Source organism: Microcaecilia unicolor, chromosome 12, assembly GCF_901765095.1.
Source record: "Microcaecilia unicolor chromosome 12, aMicUni1.1, whole genome shotgun sequence".
NCBI lineage: Eukaryota > Metazoa > Chordata > Amphibia > Gymnophiona > Siphonopidae > Microcaecilia > Microcaecilia unicolor.
The window spans coordinates 50,537,724-50,552,124 of NC_044042.1; the positions used below are offsets into that span (position 1 = coordinate 50,537,724).

Here is a 14,401-nt window from a genome sequence, read left to right on the forward strand (position 1 = left end):
ATTCCATTTGCTTTCTTAGCCGCTGCTGCACACTGCGCAGAGGGTTTCAAACGTATCATCAATGATGACACCTAGATCCCTTCCCTGGTCGGTGACTCCTAATGTGAAACCTTGCATCACTTAGCTATAGTTCGGGTTCCTCTTTCCCACATGCATCACATGCAGGTGCTGCATATCCTGTAATGTGGAGGGGTTCGGGTATGCACATACATGGTGTTTGGAAAAAATGGGACCCCTTACATAGTTTCAAAATACTTACAATTGTTTAAACGTTTAGTATGACCTTTGAAAATACATTAGTCCAACCTTTATTAGGAAACTCCCTCAGCAAATGCTTTAGACTGTATGCCTTATTTAGGGGAAAAACAAATGAGGGAAAAAAAATAAAAGTTACATCAGTATCCAATTATCAACAGTGGAAATTAGGGAAAATAAAGTTCTATATTTGTAGGAAGAAAACTAATTCATAGCTGGCAGAACAAAGAAGATTGAGGCATCAAGTAGTTAGGAGCACAATTTCTCCATTTATACTAAACAAAGGGCAAAAAGAATATAGAAAAAAAAAGGGAAAAATAATTCAACATGACAGTTGTTTACAATGACCATCAAAAATTGTATATATGTTATTTTACACTGCTGCACCTGAGATTGATCAAGACCCCTGAGGCAGGCCTTAGGGCCGAAACACGGCCGTGTCGGGTCGTTTTATGAAACCCTAAATAAAGTTGTTTGGTATGCCTCCTTGGTTCATCCTCACTTTTTTTTCTACATCTCACGGTATGTGAGGTTTTTTACCTCCTTTTTTGCTGATTTTAAAACATCCCTCATGTTACTGAAATAATATGGGGAAAGAAAAGGTAATTTAGACCAATTGGGTCAAACTAAGTTCTATCCTTGTTCTGGGGCAGCACAAAACATTTTCTTTTAAGGTACACAAAATATCTTAACTTCTTAATCTAAACATTCATTTAAAGTCACTTTTCCTGTGGGATAATATATCTGAAATCTCAATTACCTGGGTTACAATAATATTTATCGTAGGACTGATGAACTAAACAGAGTAAGTATGTCAGAAGACAAACGTTTCCTTGCACAAATCACAGCAAGACAAAATGTTCAGCAAGACTGTGTTAAATCCTGTGTTGATGAATCTAATACAGGCACCTTCTAATACCTTCACAGTTAATGTAAAATTTGGAATGCAATGCAACAAAAATCAAAGTTAAAAAAGAAAAATCCTAATAAAGCATAAAAAGCTGTATCCTTGGCACAAATTAATAACATGGCATAGCCACTCCAGAAGTAGAAAAATGTACAACAGTACTGTTTAATGATCCATGAAGGTACTTTATTTCTGCAGGTAATAAAGAAAGTCTCAGAGGAGTATATTACAAATAATATTTCTTTATATTAAAATGCATCCAGGATAGCCATGTATAAATGAAACCTTGATTTTATAAAAAAATCTACATGTATAATTCAAAGTCTAAGAAAGGAAATTAATAGTCAAAACTTAATTTACAAAGATCACATAGTTTCACTGGTTTGGCTATGTCAGTCTTAGGACACACATGTACATGTTTCATCATAGTTTCTTAAAGCAAGCAGGGAAAACCACCATAAAATTTTATACTAGAATATGAACACGTTTCCTAATAGCTTAAACATCCTGAAAGTAAAACTGTAGAATTCTTAGCAAACCTAGCAGGGAAACAAAATTGTTATCTAGAAATCATATATACAAAATAAAACATTGAAATAGAATTATATAAAAAAGAAAACATGGAAATAAGATTGTATCTAATAAATATTAGATTTAAGCCAAGAGAAATAAAACTGTAAGGCAAACTTAGGAAACTGGTCTTTTACTGGTTTTTGTTTTTTGTTTCTTTGATGAGGCAAAAATAGTGCCAGTCCAGCAGTTAACTGCTTTGGGCTAAGAACAAAAAATAATTTAAGCCTTATCAGTACGGCAGGATTTCAGAGCTCACACAAAGAAGGAGATAGAAAGCTATTTACAAAGGAATGTTGCTAACTAATCATGACAAACAGAGACACAACCATTCATTCCAGACAAAAGAAACAATTCAGCTATATTCCCGACAAGAAGGAAGAATGCTTTAAAGAAAACACTGTCTACAACGAAATTAAATATATCCCTAGTTACAGTGCTTTAGAGCCATGAAATCAAACATTAAAAAAAACAAGAAGGTAGAGAAATTTTCTGTTGCCATGAAGAATTTCCTCTAGAATCCTGTGCCGTTTTTTTTTCTTTTTTATAAAGCACTGTAGCTTTGGTAATCCAAGAAAACATGGTTAGGCACAAAGAAAATTCAAAGAAGAGATTTGAACAGAATTCAAGTTATATAAAAATATATTTAGCAAGATTTATTACAGCAAATATCAAACAGTTATTCTGAGTTGACTCTGGGATATCAAAATGAATTAAAAAATTAAATTATATCAATAAGCCTCTGCCCAGGAAATTTACAGGGCACAGTGGGCAGTGGGGGTTGAAATTTAGTGTCGTCTGATAAATTTTTTCACCCACCAAGATCCATTTATTAATAGCTTGTAAATGTTTCAGTCGGGATTTTCCCTTATTCTGTTTCTCATTGTAAGCAATTAATTGTTTCAATAGGGAACCCTCAAATGAGCCACTTGGGGGCCAGCAAAAATTAGTTTGCTGATGGTTCCGCTTATACCATTTTTGATTTAATTTAGTAGGTTTTTTTTTCTCTAAAGGAAAATATTTAATTACGTTGTAGCCATTATATTAAAAACCTAGTATTTTAAAACACTTAACAATCGAGACTGAGGACCTACTAGGACTTGTTTTCTAAACTCAGTATTTTACTCACACCTAAGTTTGATCAGACCCTAGGACCTACCAGAGGTTTCTGCGATTTTAAAACACCGAGTCAGACAATAGTGACATAGGACCTAGTATAATTTAAAAAAATTTAAAGATGTCACTTACCAATCTACGTCCTTACCAGGACCATCTGTGGTGTCGGGAATCCTGCAGCTGAACCAACACCCTTGTTTCTTTTCACAAATGTACCTGGAAATCTCCGGACTGAACCAGGACCCTATCCCCTCTATCGACTGAGTCTTCTGTTTCCTGGAATAGTCTACTCTGGCGTCCCAGAGACAGACATGTGACTCCCAATATATTTTTGTCTCTTTGTTTTTTTCTCTCTTTTTTTGTTTAAATGTTTTTCTTTTTGCTTCACCCCGACCCGAAATCCGGGTCAACCGGAGGGTCCGTGAGCGACTCTTAACGGACGATCCCTCCTATCAACGTCGGGGACACCAATGTTTTTAGGCTGCTTGTATTCCTTCCCAAATTAACATGACCCAGCCATTCTCAACTGGGAGGGGTAAAAGAAACCAAAGCTACATGCATATGAGAAAGTCAGTTTTATTTGCTTAACAAATACAAATACAATAGTTTCTCATGAGAGATCAGTACAGTTACATGAAAAGATGTTCACTGCATCTCTGAAATACCGTTCTGAAACTGCTGCTTATATAGTTTGTTTCAGACAATGATTTACATGGCTTTTTCTCTGCAAATTATCCTTCTCACAGATTATTATCTGGTTCTCAACATCTGCTTTCCTAAAGTGAGTTGAGTACAGGCAGGACATGTGCAGGGGTCACTGGCAGCAAGATGTGGGACGTAGCTATGGGTGGCCTGGGTGGGCACAGGCCCATCCATTCTTGCCTCAGGCCCATCCAATTTAGTGACTCCCAAAACACCTCATTGGCGGTGCCTCACTCCTCTCTCTTTCTTCTCTGCTAGCAGTGTGACATCTGCCCATCTCTCTCTGAACCCCCCCCCACCTCCCCCAGTCTACCTTTGAGCCACTGTCTGCAGCAATTCCTGTAGGCAACCTGTGCTGGCCCTGCAGGCTTCCCTCTACCATGTCCTGCCCTTGATGATATCACTTCCAGTTTCTTCGCTGGCGGGGACGCAGTAGAGGGAAGTTTGCCGTGCCGGTGCAGATTGCCTACAGGAATCGCTGCCGGCAATGGATTGAAGGTAGTCTGGGGAGGAGGGGTTTCGGCAGAAGGGGAGAAAGATGACAATAAATGAGTAGGGTCAGAAGGGATGAATGGGAAAAAAGAGAGAGAGAGATGGCAGGGGTGGAGGGAAAGGTTAGAAAAACTGTATGTATGTATGGGGTGGGGGTGGGAAGGGCCCACCCGAAATGGCAGGTCTGGCTATACTCCACATCCATGGGAGTGAGATGAATGGAACAGGAATTTCACAGTTCTATCTGTAACTAAAACTGATTCTGTTTTCCAGCCCCTGAAGTGATGTGAGATCCTTTGATTTAGATGCAACATGACTCTCCCAAAATGCTGGGCTGGCATCTCCCCGGCTCTGTTGATGCTGCTCCTGCCTCCAGGTGAGAGCTTAGGCAGGGTTCGTGAGATGCTCTAGGGAGATTTCTGCTGCTTGTAAGGGTGGTAAAGCTGCTGCATTGTCTGACTTTCTCATATTCAGCCATGTAATGATTTTTTCCTTTGTTAGGATTCGGGGAACCAGAGTCACCAGCTAATGGCAGAACCTTGCTGGTGAATCCTCTCCAAGAAGGCAAGCAGCAGGAATTCACCCTGCAGGAAGGCAGGAGGCAGAAATTTAGGTGCCGTGCTGATGGCTGGAAATCATTGCCCATTCTCACTTGGTACCTGAATGGTGAGAAGCAGGAGAATGATGATTCTGTGTCGATCTCCACCTCTAGCCAGATGTTCAAACACAGCAACAGCACCCTCACAGTGACAGCACACAGGAATGACTGGGACCTGAACTGTTCCATGGTGGATCCGGTTTTTGGCAGGGAGAGTAATGCTTCTATGCACTTAAACATACAGTGTGAGTATCACTGATGAAAGAGGAGGGAATACCTCTGTTCTTCCAAACATACAGCATGAGGATCTGTAAAGAGCTAGAGCAACCATGGGATTTACAGTGTGTTCTGGAGCCTCTACAGGAATAGATAGGACTCTATTCAATGCAGAAATCCTGAAAACCCAAACTGGGTTGAAAACCTCTGCTCTAGAGCCTCCTGGGAAATACACAGGGCTCTGGAGCTAACAGGGGCAGTGCTGGAGTCTTCCTGGGAGATGTGTAGGGCTCTAGAGCCAACTGATAGTGTGCCAGTGCTTTCAATTTTTAGTTTAGTTATTGGAGATCTTAATATACTACCTTCAACCTTGGATCAAGAATATAACCAAAGTGGTTTACAACAAACTTAACATCAGAAAGTCAAGCTTGAGAAAAAGTGCTGGTTTTCACCAGAGTCCAAGAGTTTTAATCTAGGTCAAATTTTTCTTCTGTTGGGTGACGGGGGAGTGAGTTCACTGCAAGGGGCCATAAAATGAGAAAGCAACATGCCTGGTTGCATCAAGACAGTGTCTGGCAGGAAGAGGAAGAACCAGTTAATTGGTACATTGAGTGCGAGTGGGATGAGTGGAGTGATAGGGAATAAGGCTCTGGAACTCTGCCAGAGGATAAGATAACAGCGGTTAGCATATCTGGGTTTAAAATTGGTTTGGACAAATTCCTGGAGGAAAGTCCATAGTCTGCTATCGAGGCAGACATAGGAAGCAACTGCTTGCCCTGGAATTTGTAGTATAAAATGTTGCTACATTTTGAGATTCTGCATAGAATCTTGTCACTCTTTAGGATTCCAGAATCTTGCTATTCTTTGGGGTTCTGTATGGAGTGTTACCACGATTTGGGTTTCTGCCAGGTACTTGTGACCTGGCTTGGTCACTGTTTGGAAAACAGGATACTGGACTAGATGGACCATTGGTCTGTCCCGGTATGGCTACTCTTAAGAAGATCAGAATGGTGTACTGGAATATCACTATGAAGAACTTTGTGATTTAATTCTAGGATTTTAAAACTAATCCAAAAAGCTACTAGTAGCCAATGAAGCTTTTTAAGATCAGGAATAATCCGCCTGATAGTCAAAAGGGTCTAACCAGGCAGGAGAACTGGCACACGATATTCATGGGCACTTAACCAGTTAGTGCTGCTGAATATCGCTGCTAACTGGTAATTTCCTAACGAGTTAGGTTAGGGGCGAGCTGGGGGAGGAGGGCCTATTTAACCGGTTAGTGGTAATTTTCATTCCACTAAGTATCCATCAAAAAGGCTGTCCTAACTTTGTGTGCTAAAGTTAACCGGGCACAGATCTGAATATCAGCCATGCCCGGTTAACTTCTGGGTGACCACTGAGACCTGGATATTCAGTGCCGGGTGTCATGTATGCTCCAACATTGAATATCTGGGGGTCAGTTCAGCCCACGACCTGTAAACAATCTGGCCAGCATATTTTGAGGACGTTCTAATCTATGAATCAAGGTCTAATTTAATCCAGAGTAAAAGAAGATAATCATCAATACAATTTAGGATTAAGGGAAGATTTTAGGGATCTAGAGTCAACAGGTTCAGAAACAGATCTTCCATGGGAAATATACAGGGCTCAGGTGTAGTGCTGAAGTCTTTTACAGTTTGGCTGATGTTCTGTAATTGTGTTTGTATAGTTAAACCAGAGATCATGGAAATGGGTGCCACATACCAGGAGAGCCAGGAGCCTGGGGTCTTTCTTGTCCTGTTTGTTCTGATCCGGGCCAACCCTCCATCCAGTATCACCTGGGTGAACCAGGATGGGCAACTGATGGTGAACATATCAGATTTGGTGGTACTGGATACCAGGAGTTACCCATGGCTGACTAACCACACAGTACAGGTACAGCTGAGCAGCACAGCCAGGAACGTCTCTTTCATTACCTCCGACAGCATCGGTGTCACCAACTCCACCATCCTGGCTCCAGGTAAGGCCTGTACTGTAGGGGGAGGAGGGAAGGGGAAAAGGAGTGAGACTATGGACTTAGATATGCTGAAGAGCTCGGGCTGCGAATGGATCATTTTGGTATGATGTACCATCACCTCTCAAATCGACTTCTCCTCCCACATCACCTTATACTTCAGACACCCACTCATGCCTTGTGCATCCCTCCATGCACACATCCTTTATGCTTACATCTCCATTGCCTCTTACACTCCATGCACTTATTTATTTAACGCCTTTTTGAAGAAGTTCATTGGGCAGTTTACAGCAATAAGCCAACATAAGCAACAGACAATTAACAGAGTAAAAATACTCAAATAACAGTACACATCATGGCAAAGTATGTGTAATGGCTGCGTTTTGGTCATGCTGTTCTTAGAAGAAAAAGTCAGACGAAGTTAGAAAGAATGGAATCTTTATTACTCACCACAGCAGTACAAAAAATAGTATTTGCTCTCGACATTAGTAGTTTTACAGAACAGAGTCTAACAATAGTAGCTTTGAAATTTGTAAATGAATCAGTCTGAACTCAGAGAAAAGAGTAAAAGGAGGAAGGGAAGTTTATTCCTCACTGTCATACAAAGGCTGAGAGAAAGAAAGAATGAATGAAAGATTATTAGCTGCAAAGAATGAGTTCTTACGGGGGGGGGGGGGGGGGGGGAGGTACACTTCCCCTTGGAAAATAGGCTCTGGCAAGGATATGAAGCTTTCCTGCCAGCCGGGCTATTTCAGAGTTTCTTTGAGTACAACATACTTTTATAGTAATGTGATGTCTAATCACCTCTCCCCTACCCTGGACCAAGCATATGTGCTGGAGACTTGCAGATAGGGTCCTTAGAGTCCTTAGGGTCCTTGCCATCTTGTTACTGAAAAAGTTATATGTGTAACAAGACACTGGGCTGCCATAGCAATGGGGAGGGGGGTGGGTCTTAGAGCTTCTGGTCCTGCATGTAACTAATAGTAGAGGCTAGCAGCAACACACAGAAAACAAAGATGGGGGATGGGAAGTAGTGCAGCATACCTGAAGTACAACATTATAGCTAAAAATTATAGAACATATTCTATCTACAATGTCAACACAATACACATTAAAACATCTTAAGAGACAGTATGGGGGTAAGCGGAAGTGGAACAAACAGGTAAGACAGAGTAACATGATTAAAAATTGTACATGGAGTCAGAAAAGTGCAGGAAAATTATTTCAGCGAGAGTAGTAGCAAGTCCTGCTACAGTATTTGAAGCTGCTGTTAGTCCTTGTATGTGTATGACTAGCTAGTTAGTTGCTTCTTCCGTTAAAAGCTTGGGAGAAGAGCCAAACTTTCATCTGCTTCCTGAAGTAGAAAGGCTTATGTTAAGCAAAACTTTTCTGGGAATGCGTTCCAGATCGTGGGGGCGGCTGCTCCGGAGTAGGCTCACTGGCAGATGTCACATTGTGTGATTACCTTTGCAGAAGATGTGGTTAGGGATATTCCTTAGGAGAACCTTAGTGATCTTGGAGATGCATAGAGAGATACCCTGTTCTTCAAATGCTCTGGTCCTTTATCTTTAAGAACCTTGAAGATCAGTCTTAAGAGTTTTAACAGTTGGACTCAGCACTTATGCTGATACAACCAAATCCTAGCAACCTTCAGGAGATGCCTCTGTCATTTGCAACAACTACACACAGTCTCTCTTCATACATTAAGAAGACTAGTTTTGCCACAGTGGTTCATGCCATGATAACATCAAGACTAGATTACTGTAATACATTCTTTATTGGTGTGACTACAAAGGGTTTGCACCAGCTCCTATTGATGTAGAATGTTGTAGCATAACTAATAGAAAGTTGTAAATGATGTGATCACATCATACCATTTCTGCAGAAACTCCACTGGCTACCAGTACAATACAGGGCTAAATTTAAAACTATGTGTCTGACCTTCAAGGGACCTAAAGGAAATGGGTCAGAGTACTTGAAGAGCAGGCTCTCTGTCTATGCATCTCCAAAGTCACTAAGGTCCTCCCAAAAGTATTCCTAACCACACCGTCTCCAATGGACACCCACCAACTCCACAGTAGCCCCACACCCTGGAATGCTCTTCCTGAAAGACAGCAACAAGACTACCTCTACTTCAGGAAGCAGGTGAAAGCTTGGCTCTTCTCCCAAGCTTTTAATGGAAGAAGCAACTAACTAGATAGTCAGACGTACAAGCACTAATATTGACTGAACTTATTGCAGCAGGACTTGCTTACAACACATACACCTTTTATGACAGTATGTGCAATTTTTTCCTCAAGTTAGATTTGAAGAAGTATGATAAGCACGACTATCTTACTTGTCTTATGTTCCACCTAGGCTTACCCCCTGAGCTTCTCTATTATAATGAATGTTATATTGATACCAGAATGTATCCATCTATGTTATAGTGTGTACTTTTATTTGAATTACTGCTTTAAATGCATAATGCCTATGTCCAAGTTATTCTTACTGTACATCACCTTGTATCATACTGGTAGCCAGTGTATTTTTTGCAGAAATAGTGTGATGTGATCACGTCGCTTACAGTCTTCTATCAGTTGTGCTGGGCCATTCTGAATCATTTGGAGTTCTATCACAAGGTTCCCGACCTGTGAATTAAGGGATATTTCATAGCTCCCAGAAGGGATTTTTATGACCACTGGTGTTAGGGACTCACAGGAGCTCAGCTTTACTCAGGTTCAGGCAAAATTTGTTGTTTTAGCACATTCTTGAATTGCTGTTACAGCACATGTTTCCTCAACATCCACAACTCATATACTACAAACCCACCCCATGATCCCATATACCCAGATACACGTGCATACACCTTGCCTTTGAAATTAGCATATTATATATAGTTGAAGAGGGCGGCTGTGAATTAGAGTGAACTCTAAGGTTGATCTTTTGCTTCACTCTTGGGGTGTGTAACATGCCAGGGCTTATGGATATGAATGAGGTACTTCTGTAGGGGGAGACAGGGATATCTTTGGGTGAGTGGACACAGCCCATTCAAAGTGACTTAGTAAACAGGGGGGGGGGGGGTGCAGTCTTTTACAATTAAGTACCATCTCATTACAATTTTATAATCACTTTCCAGAAAGAATCATTACTACAGTTGCAAACTATTTAGCTTTACTACATCTTGTTTCATTAAGTCTCAGTCAAAGGTTTTCCCATTTCGTGCAATAATTCCATTGGGATTCATCTGTCTTTCTTAAGCAATATATATAGGAAACCACCCCTCTTCTAGATTTCCTATTGATTAAGATAGGATTAAAAAAAAAACAACTTTCCTCCATCAGACTGGTTACCTTTAGACTGACTTGGATAAACTGATACCTGAAAGTATGCAAAGTGATCTTTCTCCTCCTTGGTGTTGTCTGTTGGGCTATTGTTTTATTCTTTTTTTGCCAGATTCTCTTTTAAATACTTTGCCAGTCTTCAACTCATTCAAAATACAGCTATAGTGGAGTGGAGGAGTAGTGGACTTTAATCACAGGGAACTGGGTTCAGTTCCCCCCTGCAGCTCTCTGTGACTGGGCAAATTACTTAACCCTCCATTGCCCCAGGTACAAATAAGTACCTGTATATAATATGTAAACCACTTTGAATGGAAGTTACTGCTATGGTGGAATTGCTCTATAGATCCTGAGTGACATTTCTAGTGTTTTGTATTACTTCACAGTATGCCTGGTACTGGATTTTGGATTCAAATCTTTCTCGGTAGTAGCTCAAACCAAGTTGCATTCAGGTTCAGTAGGTATTTTCCTGTTCCTAGAGTTCTTACAATTTAATTTTTGTACCTGAGTGTTAAGTGACTTGTTCAAGATCTTAAGGTGTGGCAGTGGGATTTGAATCCTGGCTTCCCTGGTTCTCACCTTGCTGCTCTAACCTTTATATACAGCTAATACCTATTATCTGTATTAGCAGTACTTAATAGTTGGTAACTCAACAGTAACTAAAGGCTAGCAGAGTTGAAACCTGGTGGCCATTTGGCAACCTGTGAAGAACATTGATAGGTAAATTATTTTATGTTTGTAACCTCAGTAGTACTGTAACAGAAACACTGCTCACATGGCCAACAGGAAGACGCTGGACTGGGGAGCTAGGACTGCCTGAGAGCCAAGTATTAATGTACCTGCATATGTTTCCAGAATACTGCAAATACTATTTTGTTTAATATGTTGTATTTTTTTGCCACATAATTCCCTGGAGTGTATACAGTGTGTGTAACACCATCAGTAACAGAGGTACTCGGGGAGGCAGCTGGTAGATAGTGAAGAGGTCCTTCCTTGCTGTGTTCAAAAGTGTCCCTACTGTCCCCTCCCCCTTTTTTTTTTAGTGGTGCTCATACAGGGTGAGCAGTGTTCCCTTTAAGCTGCGCTAAACATCCAGTAGCTAAGTAAAATTCAGAGTTGCTATAAACATATAGTTAAATTATAGGCAAACAAGTAGGGAAAGCATGCAGAGCATGGCTCATGGAATTCTTTTCAACCTCCCTGGAAGTGTTTATGTGTGTATATATGTGTGTGTATGTGTAACGGAAAATTTTTGCTTATGTCAATTCAGTCCTTTGCTTGTGAACAAACATGTTTGTGCTTGACAACTCAGTCCTTAAAGGGAACATTACTAGGGAGTGTATTGTTCCAATTTAAATTACTTTGCACTGGCACACCGTATGGTTTAAATCTCTGTTGAAGACTGCATGTTTGACATTTAAAGATCTGCATGATCCTGGCACTTCAAGTCTGGCAGAAAAGCCTAAGAACTGCATACTGGGGAGATTCCCTGAGATCTGGATAGGACTACCTGCTCTGTATTTATGGCTGGTTTAACCATTAGGTAGACTAGGTAATTGCCTAGGGTGGAAGCTTCTTGCGGGCACCAAAGAGCAGCTGCTGTCAAAGTAAAACATAGATCATGACAGGCTCAAACTGAGGAGCTGATGCAGAAGAACTAATGTTATAGTTGTGTGCTGATGGCTGGGCGCACGGCTTCTAGTTCTAATGCAAATATAATGCAAATTTTGCTCACTGATGCTGTAACCTAATCATATGCAAATGTTATGCGCACAGAACTTGTGTGCTTAACGGGGAGAACACACCAGATGCATGCACGTAGGGTTCTGTGCTAAGATCAGCTAGTACCATGTGCATGTCTGAGCAACAAAAAAGTGTCAGTGCACATCTACTTGTGCTGGAATATTACTCTGCGCAGAAATAGTTTTTCTCTGCTCAGACCTGCAGGTTTTGTTATTCTCGCAGCAAAAAGAAGAAATAAGCAGTAAATCTTCAGACACTACTGCAAAAGAATGAGCTAACCCTTCTGTGCCTCCTCAGACCTGGTGTTCAAGTTCTTGCATGTGCCTGCCTTAAAGTCTTCTGTGTACTTCTCTGCATTGGGCTAAATAACTAGTAGCCTTATTACCATTCATTTTAAAATGTTCTGTGCTACACCATGTGACCTCATCAATAAAAAATTGTTGAAACATAAAATGTTCTGTGCTGATGTCTAATGAGGTTTTGTGCAGGATTAGCTTCTGTGCAAAACCCTTTTTTGCATTGTGTGCAAACGTTGCACTAACTGTACACTTTCATCTGTGTTAGCTTTCTGCATCAGCCCCTGAAAGAATTAACAGTGCACACTTTTTTTACCTGCAAGAAAAACACAAGAGCAATATGGCGATTTATTATGTTCTTAAGAATAGCCATATTGGGTCAGTCCAATGATCTGTGTAGCCCAGTGTCCTGCTTCCAATAGTGGCCAGTCCAGGTCACAAGTACCTGGCAGAATCCCAAAGAGTAGCAAGATTCCATGCTACCCACCCCAGAGATAAGCAAGAGCTTCCCCCATCTCTGTCTTAATAGCAGGTTATGGACTTTTCCTCCAGGAACTGGTCCAAACCTTTTTTAAATCCAGATGCACTAACTGCTTTTACTACATCCTCTGGCAATAAGTTCCAGAGCTTAACTATTCATTGAGTGAAAATATATTTCCTCCTATTTGTAAGTATTACCATGTAACTTCCCCTAGTCTTTGTACTTTTGAAAGAGTAAACAATTGATTCACCTTTACCTGTTCTATTCCACTCAGGGGCAGTGAAAAGCGTTTTTGTTGGGGGGGGGGGGGGGGGGGGGGGTGAGGCCAAACTCCACCTCCAAACCTACCATTTCTCCTCCTCTTCCCTTCTATCATTCCATAAGCCAGCTTTACACTTACCTTCTTATGAAATGTTAGTGCCTATGCATAGATAGACCCTCACCAAATACAGATAAAAAACTAGAAATAGAAATATAAAAACAAATATTGAACTGGGAACCCCAAGAAATCAAACCTGGCATATACCACAACATTGGAGAAATAAAAAACAGAATGCATTTCCGCTCCAGCTGAACAAAATACCAAGACATCTGCAATGCACATTTCCCAAAGCTAAATTCAAAATAAAAACACGTGTTTCTACCTTTGTTGTCTGGGCATTTTATTTTTCCAGTCACGTTGGTCTGCTTTCCTGTTTTTCTGCTAACTCTTTTAGGTGACTGTTGTCCATTTGTCCTTTCACATCTGCCTTCTTTCATTCCCTCACATCTGCTCTTTTGTAATCCACTTCAAACCAACACAGAGTTCAGCAAAATATTCAACAAAGCATGTTTTGCCCTGAGAAAATGACAGAAAAATAAAGTAAAAAAAACATTTATTGTTCTGTTTTGGAGGTTGTATCTTGCTAAGGACCTCAAATGACTTGAGGCAGTTCAGAGGAAGGTGACAAAAATGATATGGGGTTTGTGCCAAAAGACATATGAGAAGACCTGAATATATATACCCTAGGGAAATGGAGGGATAGAAATGTTTAAATATTTAAAATATATTAATATACAAACTAATCTTTTTCAGAGAAAAGCGATAGAACTAGAGGTCATGAGCTGAGGTTGCAAGGGCTGTGGCTGTGCCCCCGCATCTTGATTCATCTTTCCTTCCACTGGTCGAGATCTGCGGCTTCTCCGGACCGTCTCCCCAGCACTGTGTCCCTCCGGCACTGATGCCTTTGCTGCCGGTTTCCCTGTTTGACTATGCTCCAAGCCTCATTCCAAAGATTATCCAGGCCTCACTCTGATTTTCCAGTATTCTAGCCTCATTCTGGCGCTCCTAATGCCTCTTTCAGTGTGTTCCAAGCCTTATTCTGGGGCACCAGAGATCGTGACATCATTAGTGAGGGCCCTTGTAAGGAACCATGGGACCTTCATGCTTTGCCTTTGCAACACAGGTCTCCTAGTGGTGTCTAGTATGTGTGTTGCACTCTAGCCCTGCCTCGGTTGTTGTCTCCAGCTTTGCCTCAGCCTGTTCCTGCCTTGTCACCAGCCCTGTCTCTGTTTGTTCCTGTTGGCTCCAATCCTGCCTTAGCTTGTTCTTGCCTTGTCTCCAGTCCTGCTCCTGCCCTGCTTCCTGCCTTGCTCCAGCCCTTTCTTCCTGCTCTAACCGTGTCTTCCAGTTCCAGCCCTACCTTCAAGCTCCAGTGCTGCTTCCAACTCTA

General features: G+C 41.1%; 1 protein-coding gene across 1 annotated transcript in view; it reads left to right on the forward strand.

Moving 5' to 3' along the window:
- Window positions 1–4,354: 4,354 nt before the first annotated feature.
- TMEM25 (transmembrane protein 25) overlaps window positions 4,355–14,401 on the forward strand; it is a 33,132-nt gene continuing 23,085 nt past the window's right edge. Inside the window, exons 1-3 of the mRNA XM_030221261.1 lie at window positions 4,355–4,418; window positions 4,544–4,885; window positions 6,565–6,855. Of these exons, the coding sequence (XP_030077121.1) occupies window positions 4,355–4,418; window positions 4,544–4,885; window positions 6,565–6,855 (697 nt within the window). The remainder of the gene's footprint in view (window positions 4,419–4,543; window positions 4,886–6,564; window positions 6,856–14,401) is intronic.